We start from the raw sequence: 26,236 nt of genomic DNA on the forward strand, positions 1-26,236 counted from the left end.
GCTTCCCAGGTTATGTCAGCTTGGGAAAGTTCTTGTGCATTTCATAGAGAAGAGAAAAGATGTGGCCTGCTGGACTTCTTGGCTGGGAGGCCACCTGCAAGGCACATTCACTGTCTAACTCGGTAAGAGACATGCTCTTCGTGACCTGAGATCTCCAAGTCCAAACCTCCAGACAAAGTCTGCAGATCACATAGGATGCGGAAGCTTTTTCCGACCAGACCGTCTTATGTAAACTCAGTAACGCCCTCTAGCAACCAAATTCACATGTTCATTATGTGCCCTTAATTATTTTCTTTTATAGAATTTAAACATATTTCAACCTCCTTGTTTCTCTCCTTGCTTCTTAAAGTGAGTGAAACATTGCCTTTTTAACCATTGATTCCCCTTTTGTGTCAACGTTGTCTACTGTCACTCTTGATCTAGAAAATTTAGATGTCATGTGGTTTGCATGTTTTTGACTCTTAGCTATATATTGTAAGAGGAGATATGAACTTGACATGCATTAAAACCCCTGATTTATTCAATAGCATACTTTTTCAGTAAGTCTTTTATCCCATTTTATCCACATATCTTAATATTCTTCCCTCCTTAGAAAGCAAGTGTTCTTACTGAGCTGTTCATAGTAAACAATAACCAAATTCTTTTTCATGATAATCTTAAAATTCAATCTAAAATGCAGTAATAGAAATAAATAGTTCAAATTTTAAGTTTTAGTATTGCTTACCTTTTCAGTACTACACCTGCAGTTACTAAATGCTGTAGTCATATTGCTGTTAGGTTTTCCTGCAGTTGCTGTTGGCTGCCTCCAATTCTGAGTAATGCAATGATGTGTCCTCCGGCACTCAGATCAAAAGAATTTTACACTTTGTGACAGCACACATTTACACATCACCAATTAATTTTGATTTTAGTGCAAATGTTAGACTGCTCTGCTCTCCCTACAGGAGAGATGAGGAGGGACTCTTTATCAGGGAGCATAGCATTGGGATGAGGGGTAACGGTTTTAACCAGAAAGAGGATAGATTTAGGTTAGATATTAGGAAGAAATTCTTTGTGAGGGTGGTGAGGCACTGGACCAGGTTGCCTAGAGAAGTTGTGGCTGCCCCATCCCTGGAAGTGTTCAAGGCCAGGCTGGATGGGGCTTTGATCAACCTGGTCTAGTGGGAGGTGTCCCTGCCCATGGCAGGGGGGTTAGAACTAGATGGTCTTTAAGGTCCTTCACAACCCAAACCATTCTATGATTTTGTTACTTCTGAAGTTTCTAATCTGTGATTATTTAGTCTTCAATTTTGTGTTTCAGAGTTTGTCAGGGTCGTTTTGGAAAACCAGTTGTATTTTCTTCCTTTTTAGTCGTACTGCAAGGAGTGTGGCTTTTCTGTTAACCGTGTAGTTGTGTATAAAAGCTATTTATCTTCCTTTGTACGGTGGGATAACATCAGTCCTATATTTTAGGAGAGAGGAATGATTCTTTCCAGCTTGATCCCTCTTTACCCTTTGGTAAAACATTAAAATGTCTCCTTCTCTATGTTGCTTTTTGTCCAGAACACCCATCTCTCTCCCTGGCCCATGCCTTCACCCTACCACAAAAATCTTCCATTACTCTTTGTGGTGAGCCTTTGACAACTCACCTGGTCAGCAGAATAGAAGAGCCTGTTGTACAGCGTGACTGATCTTCAGTGCTGCCCCAGCAGCAGGGAGAAGGACCACTCGTGTTTGGCTCCCAAGTGCTTCTCCACCTCCCCAACATCAGGAGAGCTGCAGCTGTGCGATACCAGCTGTGACAGCTTTAAGGTTAGAGAGCCCTTGTCAGGTGGGTCAACCCTTTGCCCAGCTAAAAATCACGAGCTTTATAGAAGCTGGCTACACAACAGTTATTAAAAAAAGAAAAAAAAAGAAAAAAAAAGTGAGAGAGAAAACAACCCCACCTTACATGTTAAAGACTGATGTAAGAAAAGGCCCAGAAGACAGTAAGGACAATAAAATAGAACTAAGACATAGTAACGTTTCATTTTATTTGATAGAAAGTTGCTTCAAAAATATGATTAACTATATACATTCTTATATGCTGTACATACAGGTACATATACAAAATGTACATAATAGCAAACATCCTTCTGTTACATTTTATGGATGGTAGTTAATAACATGAGATAGAACTTACATCAGATTCCATACCTGCTTTCATCCTGATCCTATCTACAAGGAACTGGTAGACATGAGAGATGAAAAAGGCTAGCGGATCGCTTAATTCATACCCCAGCCCCCACAAAAGTCTTCTCCACAGTGCATTTCATTAGTGCATTGTTCTAGTAGTTAGGTTTGCAGCACTACCCTTCAGAGGTATTTGGCTGCTAACCTTATCTTCAGATTTTTTTTTCCAGCATTCACCCTAATACCATTTCTATTTTCTTTCTATAACTCAGATCTCCTGAGTTACAGAAATCCTCCTCAAGTCAAGCTATATTTCTTCATGTTGGGGTTTTTTCCCTTCATCTTGGTCCCTTAGTTGCTTGTTTGCCACATCTGAAATAGATTTAACTATTAGTACTGTCTGTTCTGGGAGAAGTACACTGAAGCATGAAGGCTGTAATCCAAGCATTCTCTCCTTCCCATGCTACCAGCGCACTATAAACCTGGAATCAGTCAGCAAGGAAGAAAATGTACCTTCCCTCCTCCTCCTCAGGTAATAACTGGGTGTGTGACTGCCAGCTGCTCCCTAGGACAAGTGGTGTTAGATCTCAAGAGGAACTGCCCGGTCACTGGGATTTTTCTGTCCCCAGTCCCATGAGGAATGCTCTACCTGTCCACTCTCTAGGCAAGAGGTAGCACACCAAAATCAAAACACAGGGAGTAGAGGCTGGCAACTCTGCCGTTTACTAGTTGCTTCCAAGACGTTGTCCTCCATTTCCCAACTGGAGGGATGGAGGGATTAGGCACCCTTAACCTATGGACCTGATGTTCACGGAAGAAGAGAGAGGGAGAGCTGCCAAACCAGCAGGGTACTGTCAGCAGAAGGCCTGTGAGAGAAGCCATGGCCTCCACAACCAAACAGGCTATCCTGGAGGACTCTTCCCTGAGCTAAGAGGGAACTTGGCTTCTTTCATTGTCTTTCCAACTTTCAGAGATTAAAAATGAGCTGCTTCTTTCCTGCAGAGATCTTGAGAGCTGCAGCTTCGTTGCCCTAAGAATGTTTTCTTCTTTCCAAGTTAACAGCATCCTTAAATATCTATTTTGTTTCTTCTTCTCTGCTCATGTGGCCCTGTGCTTTCTAACCCTGTGCTGGCCACAGTCTTCATTTCACTAGGAAATTTTTCTATTCTCTTTTCATACCTCTATATCTTTTTTGTATGAATATGCAATAGCTTTCTCTGATCAGTAAAGCAGTTTTCCATCAGCTGTCAAGGTGAAAGCAAGGGGATTAAGGTTCCTCTTACAGATTCTTTTGGTATTACTTTAAATAATGTTTTTTTCTAACTAAGGGGAACTCTTCTTATATTCTTCAGAATAAGTTTATATTTTTTTTAATTACCGCATAACATGCATATATTTAATAATCTCTTAAAGCCAAAGATATTAATATGCCTTCATATTTTTCTAGGCTGTGGGATTATCATTCGTTTGAGAAAATGGTTGTCAGGCTTCTATTCTGCTTGCAGTATCTCTGTCCACTGTTGCTAGGCCCATTTAGATATTATTTCTTTTTTTATTTTATGCTTTTATTTTATTCTTTAATCTCGTTGAGAATTTGAACCGGTATGAAGTACCGTCTGTTATTCTTTCTCTGAATTCCTGAGATCCTGTCCGCAACCTTGGTTGGGAGAGGGCGCTGGTGGGCTTCTGGCGAGATGAGACTCCACCTTAGAAGAAGTGGGTCTGAAGCACTCCTGCTGGCCTTGTGTGGTGGGAGGTGGAGGAGTCAGACGGCTGTCACTTTGCTGAATTTGTGCATTAGCAGCTGGTGAATCATCATCCTGCTGGTCTTGTGTGCTGAGAGGAACAGCAGAAGAGATGATGCCCTGAGGAGCAGCTGTTGAGCCACTGTTGAGACAATTTATAATTAAGCTTGAGATACTAACATTAAATGTGCAATTACTACCGTTCTTAGTTTCCGAGCATCAGAGTTTATTAGCCAGTGAACTAGTTTTCTTCATTGACACATTCCCCTTTTCCTTGTTTCACCTCAGCCATGTTGATCTGAGATGGTGACTGGTCTGTATCGTTGGATTTGACTCCAAGTTCCCTCTCCTGAATCGTAATCATATTCTGGAGAAAGGTGGAGCAGGTGGGCAAGAAAGGAGGAGCAGCAGCAAGGGAGGAGATCAAAACTGCAGTACCACCAGTTTTAAAAGTAAGTAACTTGTGCGTAAGTTGTTACTAAAAGTACCGCACAACAAGGTTTTTGTCTTGACCCCTCTCTGTACTTCGCTGCCGGAAGGTGAACTGAAGGAAGAACTGTGAGATTGTGAGCACTTTTAAACTCTGCTCATTTTCTTACAGAGAAAACTTGCGTCATCTGAGTTAAAGGAATCACCACTGTTATCTTGATTACTTACAAGATGCTTAAATGCTTTTACAGTGAGGAAATTCTGAACAGATGTAAAATGAATCCATTATAAATGCATTCTAATAATCATCCATTCAAGGGAGACTACGCAGGCAGTATCTGCATTGGTTTCAATGGATGTTGGACTGGATTTTACATAAGCACTTACTGATAACAGACATAAAGACATTTCTAAGATATTAAGTTTAAATTGAAAGGTCTATAGGCAGTATTAAAAAACAACCCAGAGTTGTTACAGTGCTAGCTCAAGATCCTCTGGTCAAGGCTTCAGCAATACTGTGTCGGTACATGAGAAGACAGGACTAAACAAAATTTATGTATTCATCTGATGAAGATACAGATTTAAAATGTAAAATATTTACGATTTAATACTTTCAAAGAAGACAGAGTCTGTGTTTCTGTGCTGTTATTTTTACTTCCTGCGTCAAGGACAAGGAGAAATACTACAGTGAATCAATGCACACTGTATGTTACAAATACAGAGGACTTTTGTTTTATGAAGCCTTCTCATCTCTAGGAGAAAAGCATTAACATAGTAAACTGTATTTAAGCCAGGCTAGTGCATTTGTTTATTGTTTCCAGATGGGAAAACCTGTGTATCTATTCTTCAAACAGATAGATTTTCTGAGCATTTCTCAAGTAGTAATTCATAGATCACTGGTGGTCCACGGAGTACTTCCAGGTGGCTTAGAGAGGAATTCTAGTAGCAAAGCTACTTTTCAAACAATTGTGTTGTAACATAGTCAAATATCTTGGGATGGGTTTGTTTTATTTTGTTTTATTTCATTTTTTGTTATGAAGTGTCATACAGTTGCAAATGCGGATTTTAAAACATGAACAAGATAGCTGAACTAGGAAGAAGTCAAATATTACTTCAGTATGGAAAATCTAAGTAAGGGCAAATATGTTCTCCCTTTCTCACTGATTTTAATCGCTTATCCTGTTCCTTGTTAATCTCTTATCCTGTTTCTGAGGAGAGGCTGAGAGAGCTGGGACTCAAGAAGGCCGAAGGGGATCTTATCTACATGTATTAACATTTGATGGGAGGGTGTAAAGAAGACGGAACCTCTTCTCAGTGGTGCCCAGTGGCAGGACCAGAGGCAATGGACAGAACTGAAAAACAGGAGCTTCCCTCTGAACATCAGGAAACACTCTTTCACTGTGAGGATGACTGAGCAATGGCACAGGTTGCCCAGAGAGGCTGTGGAGTCTCCAACCTTGGAGATACTCAACCCAACTGTACATGGCTCTGAGCAACCTGGTCTGGGTGACCCTGCCTTGAGCAGCAGGGGTTGGACTAGCCAATCTGCAGAGGTCCCTCCCAACCTCAACTATTCTGTAATTTGTACGTTTGGTATATATGGAAACAGTACTATGGAAATAGCTGATTTCACTGACGGTAGGGATGAGTTCAGCATATTTAGACTAGCCTTATTCACAAGGTAAGAATGCCCATAATAAGCAAGATGTTATTTAATAATTCCTCTGCCCCAATAATTTAGACTCTTCTGGAAGTAAAAGAATGATAATTTAGCTCTCCTACAGTAGTCTTATCAGTAGGTACAAAAGAGGGGTGATTTTCCTTATCTTTACTTGTGGGTTAATTGAGGCAAAACAGGTGACATGAAAATGGAATTGACTGGTCTCTGGAGAGAGCCTACAGAGAATAATAATAAGAGTAAATAATGCCAAATCTAAAATAGCCATATCAATCAAAGTAACTCCATGTGTTTATTTCTGTATTCTCTTCCTGTAATTTAATAGCCTTGTGCTGCTTTGTCTGGAATGAACAACTTATTTTGTGCTGTAATGTTAAGCTGGACTGCTTCTGTATTATGTACTTTCTGTACAAAGTTAAGAAAATATTTACCTACTTGGCAATGCATATATGAACATGTATCTTCATGGTAATTTTAAGATTGTTTTTAGATTTTGTTACCACGGGGTAACACATGGAATTACACATTGCAGACTACAATTATTTTTTTTTAAGACTTACCAAAAGCTATGCTTCTGAAAAGCACCTGAGTTAAGATCTTTGCTTAAAATTGGCTTCTTGGTGCAATTGTTCAGTTTTTGTCCCATCATTCGCCTAATTAAAGCATCATCTGTGTTTGGAAACAACTGTTTTGTGATTCCTGCAACATAAAGAGATGATATATAATGAGGCCTCCAAATCAGGGAAACAACAGATGTATGATCTAAAATGCATTTCTCACATCTTTGAAATTTCCAGCTACTTCAGCTTCAGCTGTAGTTAATTTGCTGTCTTCACACACTACTTCATAGATTTTGCATGTGCCAGCTCTTGCTTTTCTCTGCCTCCCATACTGCTGTGCCTGCTCTTGGCAAACTCAAAGGGAACTCCAGGGCCACAAGGGCTTCCTGTAGTGAGTGATTTGTGTTTGCTCATCCTCTCCCTTTGTTCTGTTCTCGATCAGAGTGTCCTATTCCTATCCTCGTCAGTCCTCATGCCTCTGACTCCTACAGTTTTTGTTCATTAATTTTCATTTGCCAGTGATGTCTCCTTCCTTAAAAACTCTCCTTCTGTTTTGCCTGGCTAACTTTTTTTGAATGCAAAAAAACAAACAGGACTCAACATCAGGAATCCAACTCCTGCTTTCCCCTTCTCCATCATCTTCCCTTCCCTTGAGTATTTTTTCCCTTTCATTTAATTTTGATGTCTTACAGTTTCCATCTTCTTTAAATAATCTGATCTACTAACTCATTTTCTACAGACCTAGAACTCCCAGACTTCTGTCTTATTTTTCTTCTTCTCTTGTATAATGTTGACACTTTTATATTTGAATTCAGGAGTGTTGTCATTTCCCTTAACAAAATTCTTTGACTTCTCTATAGGCTCCCCCTCGTCACTGAATTTTCCACAGCATGCTGTATTTAGTGTCCTGATTATCTTCTCTGCTTCCCTTTTCAGTTTTGCCTATACCCTTCCCCAGAATCCGCCTTTAGAAAAGTCACTAGTAGCTCATAAAATCATAGGGTCATTTAGGTTGGAAAAGACCATTAAGATCTTCGAGTCCAACCATTCTTCTCATCCCATGAAATCTTTTAAATTTTTCTCATACATCATTCTGAAAATTATCTCATCTTACCGCCTACTAAATGTATTTTCACTATTTTACATACTCTTTCCTCTTCTCTCTCTTGACTTTGGGCCTTTTTCTCTAGCTAGGTTCTTAAAGAAAAGAGGATTCTGCAACTGATTGATAGCTTTTGAAACTGCTGGCCAACTTCAACAAAACTGGACCAAGGTGCAGGAACTAGGGCTAAGCTGGGAAGAGAACCAAGAGAACTGGGGAAGTCCAAGGGAATGGCAATGGGCGAGGGATTCTAGTACAGGAACTTAGGCTATGTTGGTCAAGTATTAAGCTATAGGTGTGAATCCAATAAAAATCAGGCTTCGTGTGCTTACAAAATACTGTTTTCTTTAAAGGTGCCACTTCCCTCTGAAATTATTCTTTCCTATGCACCAAACATTTTTTGCCTTAAACCTCAGCATAAATCAAATTTTGTTTGCTTCTCTGATCACTGTTCCTGTCTTCTATACTTATTGTCTCATTGGGCCTCCAGCGTTCTTTCAAATGTCAGAATTCACAGCATTCACTAACTTCAGAATATAGCAGACATTATTTTAAATTTGATTCAAGTGTGTCCTCTCTTTGCCTTCCCTTATCCGTTATTGTCAAACTCCAAGTTTGACTGTTGTAGATTAACCTTTCAAAGGCTAAAAAAATGTTTATCACTGTGCTGAGTAGGCACTTAAGTAAAACCCACAAAACTTGCACAACAGAAATACTACTACTTAGCATTTCACTGACAGTATTTGTAACAGATGGGTTTAAAAAGTATGCAGCTGAAGAAGGAAATATGAAATAGTGCATCACCTGAATAGACCAGCTGTTAAGCATTACAGTCCCTCCCTCAGAGAAGCCCTTTGTCATGTCAGTGCCACATTGAGTAACGTTAACAAGTCATCACCTATGATTTCCTGAACTTCATTCTGATTCATAGCTGGTTTCGCCGCTTTGTCCTTTGAAGAGGAGGACTTTGCACCTGTCAGGCTGTGTGTAGCCATGTATTCATGTGTATAAAGTGCTTGCATCAAGTCATTTATAAACTTTTGAGGTTTGCTCTTGTTACAAAGTGCAATCTGCCACTTTTCGATCTTGAACTGGAAAACAAAATTGGTCATAGGCATAACTATTTCAGTTCTCTAGGAATATTACATAGTATTACCTCTGAAATATTTTTAATTTTTTTAATTATTCTTTTATTAATTTTATTTTTTTAAACCACAATTTCAAAAGTTATCTCTGCAAACACTTCACCAAGCGATCCTGATTACTCACCAGTGGAGTCAGGACGTGTTCAGACATATCGAAATCCTTCTGCTTGCACTCCATGCGGGCTGGCTGTGATCCAGATCTGGCGTGGATTCTGTACAGCCTCGGGAGCATGGCACTATGCCCAAGCTAATATTCCTGCCTCCGAGCAGACATGCCCTAAGAGCTGTGACATCTGGTCCTGGGCTTTGTGAGTGACTTCTACACACAGCAGTTGTACAGCCTAAGTATTTGAACTCTCCTAATGGGCAATTTTGAGCTACCTCTATTACATAAGTCTACTTTGCTGAGAAAATTAGGTCTCTCTATTTCTTTGGAGATGTTAGGTCAAATTTTGTGTATTGCAATATTCAGTCAAAACATCATACCTTGAGAATTCTTAATAGATTTCTTTGGGCTTTAGGACCCCCTGACAACACACAAGAATGATTTCCACTGCCTGGCATGACTCAGTGCGTAAGAATGTTCATGTAAACTGTGAATGCAGAAGCTAGAATTATTCTTCTGGTTGTGTCTTTGTATTTGTCATGTAGAGCCTCTGTGCCTCAGATTTCTCAATTATGCTCTGTTATAATTACAAAGAATAGGGGAACATCCTTACTCAGTATCTACATATATATATATATGTATTTGTACTTAAGTGCTGGCCAGTGTCTGGACCAAGAGCAAAAACATACCATTCCCCAGTTACTTATTAAGAGTTTAAGCAGAGTGCTGGCATTTTTCTTAGATTATCTCTGAAACACTACCATTCCCCTTTGGCATCCAAACCATGAAGCTGGACGTTATCCCTGGATCTCAGTATTTCATTTTCTTCATGCATCCACATTCTGCCCTCAGTCACAGATGTTCAAGGTCACAGAAATCAAAGCGAGTTTGAGAGTGTACCATCACACTGGATAAAGTCTAGTGTTTCTCATGGAAACAGCTTTCTGCACAAAAGAAGCTCATCAATCACATGGTTTTTACTGATGCTTATTTTTTATATTTGTTATACTACAACAGTAGAGTTTGTACTGTATAAAATTTTCATTTTTATGCCTGAAATTGCCTTTTAACTGACCTGTTTTTCTGTCTGTTGCTCCTCGTCTTCCACATTCAAAGTTATTGGTGAGCTGGAGTTACTATGCATAGCTGCGTATGAATCTGCTAACGGATGGCTAGATGCTTTCCAAACAGCATGTGAATGCAGACTGGACGTAGATGATGCCACTCCCCCTTTCAGCAGTGCTTCAGCCATTCCTACCAGTTCCTCAAAATGGGTGACTGCCTGTGGCAACACTGAAATCAAATGGAAAGTGAGGGATAAAATAGTATTGAAGCTTTCAGACTCTAATTACATAAGCATGTATATTTTTGCAGTAAGATTCCTGTCATAATGCAAGAGAGTCAAAGTAGTCAGCAACCACGCTTTAACATACTTTTTTCCTATTCTCTCAAATGTTTTCTTGCCATTCTGCTGTCCCCACCCATAAAGATCTGGCCTCCGTTTCTAGAACAGGATAGATCAGTTCTCTGCAAGGCTAAGAGGAACCATTAGTTCATGCCCATCACGGCACTAAACCGGCTATTTCTCTTTTTTCTTTTTGCTATCTCAAAATCTCTACAAGTCTGTAAAGCTATTGAATGCAGGCTAAGTAAAGTTATGTCTGATTTTTTTATTTTTTGATTCAAGGAAGTTACATAAGCTGCATAGACTTCTTTTTTCCCTCTTTTTTAATCTATAGATAATATCTTTTAAATAACCTTTTCTCCAAGTAATATTTATTTTCAAATATAAACTTTTATTGAGTTCATTAAGAAGAATCAATTCAGAGCAAATAGGATGCAAGGGATAAGGAATCAGCAAGATGCAGAATCAATAAATTATAGAAAATACTGTAAAAGACTAATAAAAGTGCTTAAGATACACGGCAAATAGACCTAAATGTACAAGAAAAGTTGTCAGACAGTAACAAAATGTTTAAAAATAATATTCAAAAAGGTGAAGATGAATGATTCAAATCAAGATGAATAACATATGGAATGGAATCAGGTGGGCAATGAAACTGAAGATAAGCACTTGCGAAATCATATGATAATAAAAAAAGAGAAGAGATACTAGGCTGTCTAGGGACATTATGATGTAGCTGGCAAGGGAAGGAGCAAATCCTCTTTAAACCTTCTTGATTCACTAATGTTTTGAAAACTTGGATTCAGTCTTGTCTGCCCCAGAGTAAGCAAGAGGGGCTTCAGAGATGATCACTAAGTGGTGAAAGATTCATTTATAAAAGAACAAAATGGTCCACCTCTGGGAAAGGACTAAATTTTTTGCACCTGGAACTAACTCAGATTATCAATAATGAGGAATTACCAAAGTAATTAGAAATTAAATCATTCCAGAATAAATACAATTTCAGTAGATCAAGACAGACCGCTAATAAATAAGGTTAGTTGGACTGGTCAGTGGAGTGTTTGAGCTTAGCTGATGGTTATACACAGCATACAGGAAGGTTCTCCTGGGAACAACTGACAGGATTTAGACAGATTTTTCCACTTCTAACTCTATGATTGCATGGCCTCCGTGTAAGACAGTTTTTTCTAAGTGCTGCTGGAGTTAAATGTTGCCATGTATCAAAGACTTTGATGCTAATGGTAGACCTTGATCGTGTCAGGTGCTTGAGCATCCATAATTCCCATCCAAATGGCCTCTTATAAATCAAGCTTTTCATGACCTTCAGGCTTTCCTCTTCATCACAATAATTCCCCTGACTTTACCTTGAAGCATCACCAGGGACTGCCTCAGGCGGCAGTTTTCTCTCATGGTGTCTGTCAGCTTCCTCTTGAGGCTTTTTATTTTGGCACACAGTTCTACCTTGGATAGTTGAAATAAAGGCTCTTCATCATCACTGCTACTTTCACTGTATAGAAGGTTGCTTCCTGAATATGGTTCTCTCTGGAAAAAAAAAAAATAAACCCGTGATACCTAGAACAACAGCAGCATAAAATTAAAGCATTAAAACTAACATTAAAATATCTGGCTAAATCAGAATATGTTCTTTGTACACGGAATGCATGAACAGACTCAGTGTATTTTAGTAATAGCTGCTACTGGACATAGCTATCACAGTTCTTATTAAAATTAAAAATGAAACATCAGTGTAGTACGTAACTGTTAGATACTTCTCCCTCTGTTCTCCATTCACCAGTTTTCTAAGGTAGTGTCTTTGAGAACCGTTAGCTTCACTAAACCAAAAGCCTTACGCCCCCCTAAACGAGTAAATTTCAGTTTGCTTTTGCTTAATACATTAAAATTGCTGAAGATGAGATGTTTACCTGTTTGTTAATTAAAGATGTTTCAAGTTGACTCAGGATGTTGGCAGGAGCAGATGCCTGCAATGATTTCTTTCTTTTTATATGCTTCATCATCTTCCCCTGGAAACAAAAGCATAATGGTGCCTTTGCATTCCTATGGGGTCTTTCATTACGGTATCTCATAGTATATCATAAACTTTTATTCACTGTGCACTTGACGTTCTTGGTTAGCAATTTTTAAAAATATGTTTGTAACTTTTTGTTAAGATTTATGTTTTCTGTCCCTACATTTTGTCACTGCAGATCTCAGCACAGTGCAAAGCTCAGAAAACCTGGTCCCGTCACTTTTTTATGCAGTGGTCAGATTTCTGTCTTATGGGAGAAAAAGTAACGAAGCTACAGAGCATCCAAGTCTCAAATAACACTTTTCTCTTTAAATAGCAAAGGACAAAAATCTATTGGCCTACTCTGACAGGTTATTGGGCTGAGCTACCATGTGAAGACTGCCTGTATTCCTACCTTTACTGTACATATTTTGTGTATCATATTATGAAGAATTAATAGTTAAGTTTCTTTCATTCCATTATGGGCCTACCAATATCAGGCACGCAAAGAGAGAAACTCACCTGTTCTTTATCCAGATCACTGTCCTCACTTTCTGAGAATATCATTTCTATCCTCTTCCTCTTGCCTTTTCCAAGGACTTGAATTTTTGTAATTTCATCTGCTTGTAATATCTTTTGCATCATTTCCACCAGCTCTTGGGGGTCATCTGAAGCGACGGAAAAATAAAAAAAAGCCAAAGCACAGAAAACCAGGTAGCAATACCTTACAACTAGATTAAAATTTTGTATCAGACAAATGCTCTGGAACTGCACTCACCACTCATGTACACAACTTTCACCAGGTGCTTTTCTGTCTTTCTTTCACCCACAGGCCAGTTTACTAGCACGTGCTCATTTGGTTTCAGAAGTCTTTCTAGTTCATTGTCATCACTGGGAAGGTCCTGTATCCATGAAGTCTCTCCAATTTGCAGTGAATTATCATTTACAAAATCAAACAGCGTGAATTTTTTCATTGTTAAGTGGTTTTCTTGTCACACAGACACTGCCTGCAGGACGTCATAGGAAAAACAGCTGTTACCTTGTCATGCCACAGGAATGTTACAAGAATACTTTAAAAAGCCCCTATTCCTGGATATTGGTAATGACCTTGTATGAAAATATCCTGGGCAGGGAAGTGAAAACTAGCCAAGCAGCATGTTATATCTCCCCTGAAAGATGGGAGATGGTCTGCGCCATACATGTACATCAGACAGTTGCCTCCAAAACTATGCATAGAAAAAGCTTTCACCCACAGAGCCCTTGCTTCCGTATTACTGCCATGCCTAATCTATCTCCTGGCTGGCATCTCTATTACTACTGCATTTGCCCCAACAAAAGCTTTCAGTTCAGCCTCTGACTAAAAGACACAGGTGTGATAAAAACTTTCCCTAGAATGAAGGAAAGCACTAGCTATGCATGCCATGAAGAGGGATGTGTGACTTCCAGGGCTGCATTAGTCACCTCATGGTCAGCAAGATGAACAATTGCAGCCACAGAAAACCAACCCAGCACAACGCAGGACAACTGACTGGGTGAGGTATGACACATTCTGGCAGTGGAAAACTTGACGTTCAAAAGAAATGGCAGGCTGAGGACTGGAAGAGAGCTGGGCTGCTTCACAAAGAATAACAGCAACAAGGAGAACCCGAACCCAAATATACAGCTAAGTCCTTTGCTTACATAAAACAATGTTTTTAAAGCAAAAGACCATTTCTGGGCTTTTTAAAGCACTGAAGTTCTACATTGGCAGAAGGGAACAAGTCATACTTTGTGCTTTATTTTTCTAATAAAGCTGATATGCCTTACACAAAAGTGTGAACTGTAATATACATTACTAAACTATATTGGAAATGTAACCGATTTATTTAAGTCTTTCCATTATACTCAAAGAAGATATTTTCTACTTTAAAATTTTTAAATCAGATAAAACTAATAAAAGAAAATCTGATTTTAAATCAGATAGGACCTTGATCTTCTTTAAAACAAACATACGGTTTAGCCTGTCAGTTCATAGAGGTGAAGTACTTTTACAGAGCTGAAAACTCATGAATTCCTAGATGCGACAGCGTGATTTGCGATTTACTTGGCCTCAATCAGTCAGAAGCAAATCTAGTGCCTCATGCAGAAGCTGTCAGAAAGGTAACTCAGAGCTAGGAAAGGAGAATTACGCGGGGTTATTATGTCTAAGTGAGAAAATCTGGCTGCAGTGCTCTAAGATGCGATGTCAATTCATTTGCAGAAGCCCAGCTCACCACTATTCACCATGTCTGTGCTACGCCTCAACAGAGCTGGCTTTTCACACAGGGGTGAATTTGTTAATTTGCAAGAGACAGCTGCGTGCTTGTCAACATGTTTACTGATACAATGAGGCAAGCAGAGTAAGAAATCACCATTAAAAAGAGTGTTAAATCATGCTTTTATGCAGAATGTGTTGAGTGTGATAGCGGTAGGATTGTTAAGTACTGCCCTGATGAAGAAAGGAGACTGTGTTTGAAAGAATTCACATTAATTTTCCTTAAAGACACTTAGAAAGACTGGGAAACATCCATCCCATGTAAATGCTGGAAAGGTGGCAGCCTGAATATCTATGCCTAGCATGAATCGCCGGACACCTCATTCTGCCACTGATCCGTGCCGAGTGGATCCTCATACTGCAGACAAAGCAGAACCCAAAAGAAGAAAAGTTTCAGCATGGACCTCACTAGAGACAGGTGAGGTCCAAAATGAAATGGCATGTTTGTCCGAACGACAATATAACAGATTTAGAACAGCTGGTGTGTGACTGCATCAGTATTCTTCCTTCTTTTTCAAAATGCTTTTGAGTGTATAACCCAGTCAGCTTAACATTTCTCATCTGGCACGAAGAGGTTAACTTCTACCTCTGATCAACCCAGCACAGCCATCCCCATCACCCAGTTCTTCGATCCTCAAATGAAGTACTCTCAGCTTTCCCCTCCTTGGCCCTTGGCAGTTGCGAGCTACTTCATTACCCTCCTAAAAGCCCACAGAAGATCAACAGAATCACAGCAAAGTCAGAGCTGCCAGTGAGCTAACACTAACAGCTGATTGACCGACTTCTGTATTTTTTTAATGTTTCCCTGTAGTCCTCTAACAGTCTATATGTTGTTTCTCATTTTGTATTGAGACAAATATTCTCTGAGCCATGGGATGTGCTTGTGGTCTGGTCTCGTACAGGGTTAGCAAGCCAGCCCGGGATTCCTGGGGACGCACTGAATGCACAGGCTGTTCTCAGCGTGGAGGGTAAGTGATGGTTCCCCACGGCACTGGGGCTATTCACACATACGCTGTGCCAACACTCTGCACATCGGTACCAAGTCCAACAGCTTTTGGAAGGTATCAGACTTGCGTATGTGTTATACATCTTAATGAGGTCAATGGACATGCGGACGTCTGGATGTTCGGAGCCCACGACAGCAGCCTGGTGCCACTGGTAGACACTGTGAAGACCATGGCCAGCAAAACCCTTTGCACAGTCTTTGCACTAGACAAGCACCTGGATCCACGAAAATCCATCCGGCCACTCAAAGCTAAGGACAATTTTTACGATGGTCACAACAGGACTCAGAGCTCAGCAATTTGTCTACAGTATCTGTAAAGCTCTTTTGAGCTGTCAAGATTCTTGCCTGTGGTGGGAGGGTGTACTAGTAAACAGCAAAACTGATTTCACCACGAGTCTTAACAGCTGCCAAGTTAAAATATAAGCTACATAGGATGCTGAGAGAAATAAGGAATGGATGGGATGGGGTCGAGGTGGTGGAATCTCCTTCTCTGGAGATACTCAAAACCCACGTGGATGCGCTCCTGTGCTCTGGGTGACCCTGCTCTGGCAGCGGGGTTGGACTAGATGATCTCCAAAGGTCCCTTCCAACCCCCACCATTCTGTGATTCTGTGATCTACTCCTTTAGCTCCCGAAACGAGTCTAAAAACTTCCCGGCAGCTTTCTAAGGCTTGTGCTCAGTCCTGTTGCTCCTGCTGCTTTTGAAGGGACCAAGGCAGGAAAGCACTTGTGGGACAGCAACAGCAACTGGCCAGGTCCCCTCTTCTCTGCTGCAGCTCTGCTGGGCATCAACTCAACTGCTTGAATTATATGTAAAGTAACAAAACTATTACATTGCCAAATAAAAGGAACAGAGTGCAATAGTTGATTGTTAGTATTTTCATAATGGAGCTATGGCTTCAGCTCCCCCAGCAGACATTAATCAAACTGTGTCTTTTCACAGAATTTATTGTGACAATCCATGGGCCCTGGGGATAATACCTAACTGTCTGCTGGCATCATCTCTAGCCAGTGATTAAAGGGAATGGAAAGGTAGAACAAAACGTCTTTAATGAAGAAGAGGAACAGTAAAATACTTCACTTACTGGTAGAGAAGTCCTGCAGTGTTTTCTCACCCTGTTCTCCCACTGGAGTCAATGTGAACCTTGTTTGAGTCAGGATTGCTGCAGATGCCTCCCTTTAAAACGTTTTATTTGCCAAAAGAGATCAAAGGCAAAATGTACTGTATCATCAGGGAAAAAAAATAAAAATCTTGGGGAGTGGGATTAATCTTACCAAACTTTTACTGCCTTAAAAGTGAGAGGTTGTCTAGCCACGTTTGGCTCAGTCACCGCAGAGAGAGGTGATTCATCTCACCCTAAGACATGTATCTAAAAGACAGCAGATGACTTACGTCTGGGAGAGCCTATTTCTCTCCGCTGACTATTCAGTGACTATACAGGGGTAGGTATGTCTCCTTACAGAAGCTGGCTTGGTTGAACCCACCCGATATGAGCTTTTTCTAATTTTGAATAGACTTTGAATAGTAGGATAGATTCCAGTAGACCACCTGCTATAGGGAGCCAAAAGGATGGAGTATGAAGTCTGCTAAAGTGTATCTGGTTCCCTGTTTTAAATCTTTCTAACACAGTTCTGCAAGTCATCAAGTAAGATTTCTGACACTGAGTGCTTTGTTCAGTGGTTTAATTGGAAGATATATAATCATTCATAGACATTACCCTGTGTGCAGCTACTAACCACAGAGACAGAATTTCATGACCTTTGAAAGCCATTTATGTTTTGCAAGTTACTTAATTCTGCTATATTCTCCATTTGAAAACACTAGCTACCTATTTGAGAAGCACTGAAATGCAAATTTATGATTTGTCACTGTTCTACGACACAAATCTGTCGTCACTTTTTCTAAAAGCAGGTAATTTGTAGAAGGGGGAAAAAAAGGAAGGAACCATTTAATTTTAGAGCTCTGCAGAGGAAACATTAATTGGACTCTTAATTTTTACAAACATGTTAACACCTCACATTGGGCACAGATGCTACAAATTTGCACACAGAATATTGTTACTAAGCAACCCAAAAAGCCAGAACAAAAAAAAAAAAAACACCCACAAAAGTAATTTAAAGACGTATCTCACCCTTTGACTGACATAGTCTGTTCCATTCATCCAGAGAGCTGGCAGATGGCATGCTGAGATCATTATTTCTCTTTCCTTTCAGTAAACGCAGTGTAAAGTATTACAAATTTACAACATGAGACTGTAGACTCACTGGGGCCGATGGGTCTGACTCTGCCATGGCTTAAAACAGGGCTTTGCCACTGATTTCAGCAAAACAAGAAACTGTACCACGACTGTGCAACACAGCTCCGTAACAAAGTACTAACATTTGATATTATCTATGCTGTAAATCCAGCCTTTGATAATCTCCATTTTCCTTGGGGGAAAAAAAAACAAACCAAACAACAAAAACCCACCGCCTTTACTGGGCTAGAAATTCATCTGCCTCACTCAAAACTATTTATTTCTAGTTCAGCATATTGAGTGGTAGTCACAGATTTAGTTTGTGTTACTTAGACTGTGGCATTTTACATTGAACTTCTCAGGACATTCAATACAATGTTGGAGTAAAACTCTAGGGCTGCACTGAAGTCTGAAAATTCCCAGTTCTCTGTAGCAAGTGTATGATGGAAAACATGACCACATTTAAATATGTTACATGCCATGTTGCGGGTTGTAACCTTATTCTCCTGAAACCAGTGTAAGATTTACTAATGATTTCAGTGGAATTAGGTACTGTTGGAAGAATGCAGTAGTGTTACTGCTCAAAAGATTTACAGTGGGATACCTTAGCCATTTTATGGGAAAATATGGCTTAAAAGCACAAATCTGCTGTTTTCAGCTAAGAAACACAGAGTACAGATTTTCCAGAATCATCAGTACCACTGTGTTCCAAATTCAGCTGGAAATCTGGGGGAGCATCCATCAGAATGTTACTGCAACTTTCAAGACTATAAATGCACAGAAGTGATCACGCTTGTCTTCCACAGGAAGGATACAACCACATGATTTTTATTACTGATAACCAACAGCTCACTTCCTGAGTGTAGATCGCTATCCTGGTGTGACTATGAAATAATCTGAGATATTTTTCTAAGAAGTGATGCTATTCATGGTACAGTAACATCTTCTGGTTTTATTCAGGCAGATTGTCTTGTTGACTTCAAAGCCTCAGCAGCATTTACAACAATCCATTTGATTTTGGAATTAATGAAGCCATTATTATTTTTCACAGCAGTGCCCTCCATGCTGTGAGTTTCAGCAACCTAGAAGTTCTATAAAATAGCATTAATACCTAAATATGCCAAAGCCCTTTGTAAGACTGTGGCTTAAATCAAAAGCTTGAAGAAGTTTATTGGAAAAGCTCTGATTTTTGCATCAAACCATTAACTTTATTTGTAATGCTGAGTGATAGGAAAGGATGAATAATGAACTTACTTATTAAGCAGGTATATTTAGTATGTCTAGAAGTACTAAACTTTTGGTCTAACTAATAAGTTATTTAACTAACAGTGAAAGATGGTGTTCATTTTAATAAATTTCAAGATAGCAGCCTGGCATCATTAGTGGGCTTTCAGGACAGGATTCAGTTCTAGATTAAGAGGCTTACATTTATGTGCCACTGGTGCACCAGCTACCTAAGCTGTAACTGTAATCACTGGAGATCTAGGGATCAATTTGGCTTCCTGAACATAGGTTTCTAGCGCCAGTGTCCTCCAGTATTCTGCTTGGCCTTCAGCTGCTACTCCAGAAGTGCAAATCTCCCACAGGTCTTTTATCACAACTGCCGTCCCTTTGGAGATGGAGACGTCTCAGCCGTGAGCAACTCCAACAGTCGTAAGAGTCAAGCCCCTATTGAGCACGATTAAAGCTCCCTGGAGAGCAATCGAGCTTATTTCAAATGCTCGAGGGCTCAATTCACTTGCCTGAAAATAAATGCATGGTGCAATCTTAGATACCGTAAATTATTACGCCTGGCCTCCAACTGCCTCTTCTGATGGGCACATCTCTCACATAGGGCCTAGACGCTCCTCCAGGCTCAAGGGTGATTACTGACTCCAGGCACCTCAAATGGCACTAAACACATAAATTTAGGGAAGTGAATTGTTCTCTGAGCGCTAATGATTGAACTGAGTTTAAATAGGTGCTTAGATACCTCACATGCCTATAAACCACATACATTTATTAATCCGTATTTTAATCCCACACAGTGAAAGATCCCCATAAAGATAACAAGATGCCAAATAACAAGACACAGGAAGTTATATTAATTCTACATCACAGATTAGTATCTTTATTAAGTAGCTATTTCACAGCTGACAGATGGAAAATTAATACCTACTTTGATTTGCTTGTTTGCAAATGCCATGCTCAACAAAATGTATTAATATACAGACCAACAAAAATCAGTTTATTTTTTGAACTGGATGAGATACCTAAGCTACAGGAATTTAACTAGTCACATGAAAGCTCCTTCCATGCAGGTTAACATATCCAAACTTTTAGAAGCAGTAAGTGGCCTCGGAGGAGAAACAAGTCAGCATGGCTCTGTAGAGTCAAACACCTGACCGTACTCATTCTGACCTGGCTTGGGTAATTCAACACAACACATCTTAACAGCTCCCAAATTATCAAGGCTAAAGACCAGTGATGCAGTCACTTATTTTGTCTAAAGATGTTTATGGGAAGGCAACATCATTAGGGAAAGTTTGAGCACATGCAAATCTGTGCTGAGGTGCAAAAACTGTGTACTTGTAACAGCCCAAGCAGTCAAGTAACTTTTCCTAAAAGGCTGAAAAAATGTCAGACATCCTTTCCATATTCAACTGATGTACTTTCAAATTGGACTTGTTCAAACAAACCCACTGAATAACCTGATGTAAGAGTTTATAAGAGGATGCATCTTCCTCTTTTTATAAGGTGGCGTAAGCTATCCTATGTCTTTCAATAGTGCTGCCCCAAAGCACTACTATCGGTGACATTCTCCCTTCAGTTCTATGAGCACAGAAGTGAAATAGCAGCTAGGAAATTCAGGCTTGAGCTGGCGGCATCTTAACTATCTCTACTCATATGTCTTTATTGGCTGTCATAGGTGAGTGAGGATAGATTAGAAGTCATGCCTGGTTAATACTCAAAGTGCCTGCTCTTTTACTCCAAAGCTCTTCCTCAATTGCTCTGTTTTTGCAGCATGTTGGTAGGAGGGAATGCACCTGATGATCTCCAGTTAAAAATAAAAAAATCTGCATTACTGTTAAAGGTCATGAGCTAGAACAAGAGACATATATGTTGTCCTCTTCCTCCAGGGAATATTACTGAAACTAAAGAGTAGTTCTGCATACACGTAGGAGAATTGACAAAAAGGCATCTTCCCTACAAGGCTAAGAACCTCAAACCTTATTAGAGCTATTTTTTCCCCTCCTGTAAAATTAAATGTCTTTTTTAGTGTATGTAGTTCAACCTAACTTTATAAATTAATATGAGCTGAATGACCAGTGTTGTATATCACTCTGAAACAATCCTTAAACAACTTCCAATTATATACATAAAATACTAATGAAGTGCAATTCCCTCTGGGATGCAAGGCCACATTCAGATTGACAACTGCTACATTAAACACTGCCAAAAATGAATACAGAGCAAATTTTAACCAAGGACAAAGGGGCACACCACTGCTGTAATAAAAAAAAAAAAAAAAAGAGCCATAGGAGCTTTAGCAGTATATTTCCATCTAGGCTCAAGATCAGCCTCTCTGTCTGCAAAGTCAATTTATGCCGACAGAATTCCTGCCAGCATTTTTCCAGCAACACTGCAAGCCATGAGTGCACAACTGCATGGCTCACACTCCATTCGATTTACATTCAGTCTAATAAACAGATGGAATCAAAACATACAAGTTGTGTGAGTTGATGAACCTGCAAAATAAGGACAATTACCCTTATATATATATGAAGCAGGCAGGAATTTGGTTTTACGTGGTCACCTAAGACACCTGCAGACGGCAAAATGTTCTGGTCATGAAGGGGTCTAGCCTGCAGCACTGGAATAACGCTGTTTGGTCTTGGGTAAATCAAACAACCTTTACAATGTAGCTTCTCTTTTCAAAGGATCTGAAATAATAATACATAATTACCTAATTTCAAGGATATTGTAAGAATTTACTAATGCTAGTGTGCCTTCCAAACATACAAAGCACTGTATGGAGCAAACAATTTAACAAGTTTTGCAGAAAAAAAGATTCCCAGTAACCTTGCTGAATTTAGAACATATCATTTCACATAACAGATTTTTTTGACATCTGATGCTTATATCAAGCTGGAAATTGTTACTGAAGAATGTATTTTACAAGGTTTAATAATCTACCAGAAACTCCCTTAATGTCTTCTCATACATCATGCTTAAAGTGCTGAGGATAGCGTGTAACCCGTGGAGTAGAATATTGGGGGGGAAAGTAAATTATTTCATTGATAATACTCAGATACTATGATATTTTCTGTATTTACTTTGCTTGCTTCTATGGTTTTTACTGTATTTACTTTGGTTTCTGTTTGATTCGAAAAAAACCCCAGGTATTTTGTGAAGAAGTATTAGACGATTAGAGAACCCTTCTAACCAGTTAAGTAGTCCTTTAAGCAGAATATTTTATTTAATTATAATTAATTAGTAGAAACACAGTCCTTAAAGCATACCTACGTACCAGTGAAAGGAAATGGTCTTACCCTTTCATTTACTCAGCAACTTTTCTGAAATCATATAATGCATCATCTCCTATTCTCATGTCCACATCACCAGATCTATCGTGATCTTTTTCTTTTGACTTCCTGATACAGGGAGTCTTATAATTGCAAAATGAGGTCCACAAGACCTGAATCTATAGGAGCAGAGAGGTGCCTTCGCAGAGTTGTGGAGTGCCCTTGAATCCCACAGCTCGCATTGGGAGAGGTCAGCAGATCTCTGCAGACATGGTTTCTCCACTGAAAAATACCATCGTATTTTCTTTTTGCAATTTTTTTCTCCCTCCTTTCAGCCTAACCCATGGTACTCAGCTAGGATTTTTAGTTTCTTTTCAAAAGCATTGCTGAACCTCATGTAAATTATCCAGGAACATGCACTAGTCCATAAACTGTACCACAATTCTGCATACAAGACAAGGGTAAGAGAAGAAAGTATCTCTGCCTTCAGCCTTGCTGGGCAAGACTAAGTCAGAACAGGTTATCATGAGAGACTGGCTGAAAGAATATTTTAGGTCAACACTGCCTTGTTTCCCTGCAGGAGGACTGTGGCTGCTACAACACATTCCCTGCTCAACTCGTCCATTAAACTGCAGAAGATCGACATAATTTTCATGCTGTTACACTTCCACATCTTGGGAAAACAGGTAAACAACTGCATTCAAGAGTGACTGCGGGCAGAGAAAAATCCTCCTGTCCTGTCCTGTCCCTTTCCACTGCAAACGTTTTGCTGGTCACCTCTTTTTTGTGGAGTCTCTGAAGCAGAACTTTCCTTTTTTATCCCTCTGCCCAAGTACTTATCACCACCTCCTCCCCCAGCATTGCTGAAGTAAAAGGCTGCTTCCAAGCCTCCTGCCGAAAACTTCAGCTATGCCCTGACTTTGTCACTGCTGTTTCCCAAAACAAGCATCTGTAGGACGCTGCCTCCCATCTTTTTCCATATCCACATCATGCGTACTCTGAAACAGCAGCATTACCCCTGATTTATTTCGGGGTCGAAGGCTGCCTTCATACCTTATAAAACTCTTGCAGACTTGTTTCAGCCTCTCAACAACTTATATCTCTTTTCTGACCTGCCTTCCCATTCCACATGCTCTTGCCATTAGTCTCAAAAGTTTGTTACCTTCTTTTACTTCCTCTCCTCTGAAATAGCTTCACCTCCGGGATTCTCCTGAGGTCAAATCTCAGCTCAGAGCCAACGATTTTGTTTTAACCTTCTCTCTTCATTCCTTTTCTCTTCTCTGTTTATCATCCTTAAGATTTATGAAAAGTTCCCTGAAAAACATTCTGTAAAGAAGCTTAGATTAAAAATGCTATACTTTTAAAACTTCTTTTAATTTCTCTTTATTACTATTTGGGGGAAAAAAAAAAATCTACCCACATACAGTTTGCTTTTTTTTTAATGTGAAATAACTTCAGCAACTTAAACTTTATTCACCATGGAAGTAATATTTTAACGACACTACCAAACCCCACAGTATTTAACAAAGACAGAGCAGTAATGGATATAAAGAAAGACATAGGAGCAGTTTGGTATACATGTGAGACAGTTGACTCAGAAGCCTGGAGCAGCAGCTCTCTGAAAAATCATGCCTGTCAGCATTTCTTGTACTAAACTGCACTGTCTTTTGCATTTGAAAAGAAAAATAAAAAATGCAGTTGTCATGAAATATATCCTTTTAGCAAAATATTATCCTCAAGACACCAATGGGCTCTAAGCCTTTGAAGGGAAAAGCTATAAACCTTAAACTAACAAGCAAGCATTAAGAGATTTGTCTGTCAAACGTTTTCTATCCGCTGTTAGCCGAGAACAATGTGAAAATAACCGTTCCCTCTCGGTTCTCTGCAGTTTACCGTGCGGTCACTGCTGCTGTGCTACATTTCCTCCACCATCCCATTCTGAAGCAATAAATCAGTGCAGTGCGAAAGGCGTCGAAAAGTTTCCTGCTCCTGCAATATGCTGCGGGGAAGCACTGCAGCAGGGCAGCGCGTCGCCGGGAGGGTCACACCGATTTGCTTCAGGTTACAGTGAGGTAACACGAACCGTTTGAATAATCTCCAGGTAATCTGCGTTAAAACCATTTTACTGCAGTGTACTGCGGTATTAGGAAAGATTTCAATATTGCACCACGTGATGCAACGCAACCTCACAGCATTTGCCAGTTCCGAGGCAGTGAGGGAAAGCTTTAAATCAAAGGCTGCAATGTAGCAACTTTCCATTCTATGAAGTAATAGGACAGACTATTTTGGCTCACTATGTTGGCGAATAGTATGAAATGCTACAAAATTCCTGGAATAAAACATTATAGACCTAAAAGCGAACATTTTTTTCTTTTCTTTCTTTACTTATCCCCCCCCAGTATCAAGAGAATCTTTCAATGAAGATGTATTTCCCTAACATTACGTGTACAGTAAAGCGTTACAATGTTATTAGCTCAGTGATAAATTAATTTTAGTATTCTAATCTTAGCATTCTAAAGATCTTTTTTCCTGTTCTTACTTAAGCTACCACAGATATGTTTCCCTCTCTCTGTCCTTCCAGCTCGCTTATTTTGTAGTTTAATTTAAATTTGTACATATGCTTTTCTATAATAGTCTTATGGCAGTGATATAAAGCAGTAACATTTGAATATTATTTCAATGTTTACACAGAGATTTTCATTATTTCCATAAAGTTTTGGAAACGTTCCTCAGATTTATGCGCTCACATCAAAGATGCACAAAAAGGAATTTTGTCCTGAATAAACATAACTTTTCCCCCAGTAACACAGGCAAACACAATACTGAAGAACTGTACCTGGATATATTTTCAGCGCATGATTTTTTTGTGTGTGTTTAGTGGTGCTGGCGAGTTTAGAACTGCATTTTTACATAGTCTTTGAAAGTATGGAGCACCATCAAAGTAACGGCGACAGCGATAGTAACAGCGACAGAGACGAGCCCTTGTCGTTATCTGCGTTAGCAACCGGCACATGGAGGATTTTTATGCGATATGATGCGATGCATCGGCCCCGGCCGGGCGACAGACGGACGGCTCGGGGAGGTGACATTTGGTGCGGCATCGTGCAGTTTACTGCAGTACGGGGGTACGGATACAGGCGGCATCGGTGCTCCCTGGGTACGTACGCACGCGGATGATGCCGCTTTCGCTGGGGCCAGCCCCGGCGCCGGCCGGCTCCCCGCGGACCGCACGTCGGTGCTAATTCCCCACCGCCCGTCCCGCAGGGCAGCCGGCACCGCGCCGTGTCCCGGCCCCTCCCGCGCTCCGCCGTCGCCTCGTCACCCCCGGCATCACAAACACGGGTCCGGCACGGCACGAGGACCCTCATCACCTCGTCAGGACGCATCTCTCTCGTTAACGTTTCCCGATCCCTTTCCCCCCCTGCGGCAGCGGTCGCGGTCGGCGCCCCGGGTCCGCGACAGAACCCCCCCTCCCCGTACAGTCGCCGCCACCCCGCGCCCCGCCAGGAGCGGGGGCGGCCCCTCTCCCCCCTCCGGGGGTCGCCGTGTCCCCCCCCCCCCCCGGTACCTCGCAGCAGCCATTTTCCGCCTCCCTCTGCAGCAGCTCCAGCGCGTGATGTCACCGGCCGCCCCGGCCAAGTGCCCGCGGCGGCGGCAATGGGCTGCGCCGTGCTCCTTCCTCCCTCCCTCCCGGCGGCGGCAGCACCTTCTTCTTCTTCCTCCTCTTCCTCCTCCTCCTCCTCCCGGCTGCCATGCGGCGCCCCGCCCGCCCCGCCCCTCCCCTCCCCTCCCCTCCCGGCCCGGCCCCGCCCCGCCCCGCCCCGCCGGTGCCCGCGGGCCCTCAGTCCGCCGCGCGCCCCTCTTGCGCC

The 26,236-nt window shown here is 40.7% G+C and overlaps 1 protein-coding gene across 3 annotated transcripts; it reads right to left on the minus strand.

Moving 5' to 3' along the window:
* Positions 1-2,013: 2,013 nt before the first annotated feature.
* On the minus strand, positions 2,014-26,093 carry BEND6 (BEN domain containing 6). Of its 3 annotated transcripts, none has more exons than XM_063330290.1 (10): positions 25,936-26,093; positions 23,530-23,693; positions 13,108-13,333; positions 12,849-12,994; positions 12,244-12,342; positions 11,686-11,863; positions 9,992-10,209; positions 8,564-8,756; positions 6,564-6,702; positions 2,014-4,038 (listed from the first exon to the last, which is right to left on the minus strand). In XM_063330290.1, exons 3-10 carry the CDS (start codon positions 13,298-13,300, stop codon positions 3,771-3,773), a joined length of 1,434 nt encoding a protein of 477 aa, XP_063186360.1. In that variant the 5' UTR covers positions 13,301-13,333; positions 23,530-23,693; positions 25,936-26,093; the 3' UTR covers positions 2,014-3,770. The 3 variants fall into 3 exon arrangements, with proteins under 3 accessions (XP_063186360.1, XP_063186359.1, XP_063186361.1); XM_063330289.1 differs by having other exon boundaries at positions 13,105-13,333; XM_063330291.1 differs by lacking the exon at positions 12,244-12,342 and having other exon boundaries at positions 13,105-13,333.
* Between the last annotated feature and the right edge of the window lie 143 nt (positions 26,094-26,236).

The sequence above is a fragment of the Chroicocephalus ridibundus genome, chromosome 3 (genome assembly GCF_963924245.1).
Source record: "Chroicocephalus ridibundus chromosome 3, bChrRid1.1, whole genome shotgun sequence".
Lineage (NCBI taxonomy): Eukaryota > Metazoa > Chordata > Aves > Charadriiformes > Laridae > Chroicocephalus > Chroicocephalus ridibundus.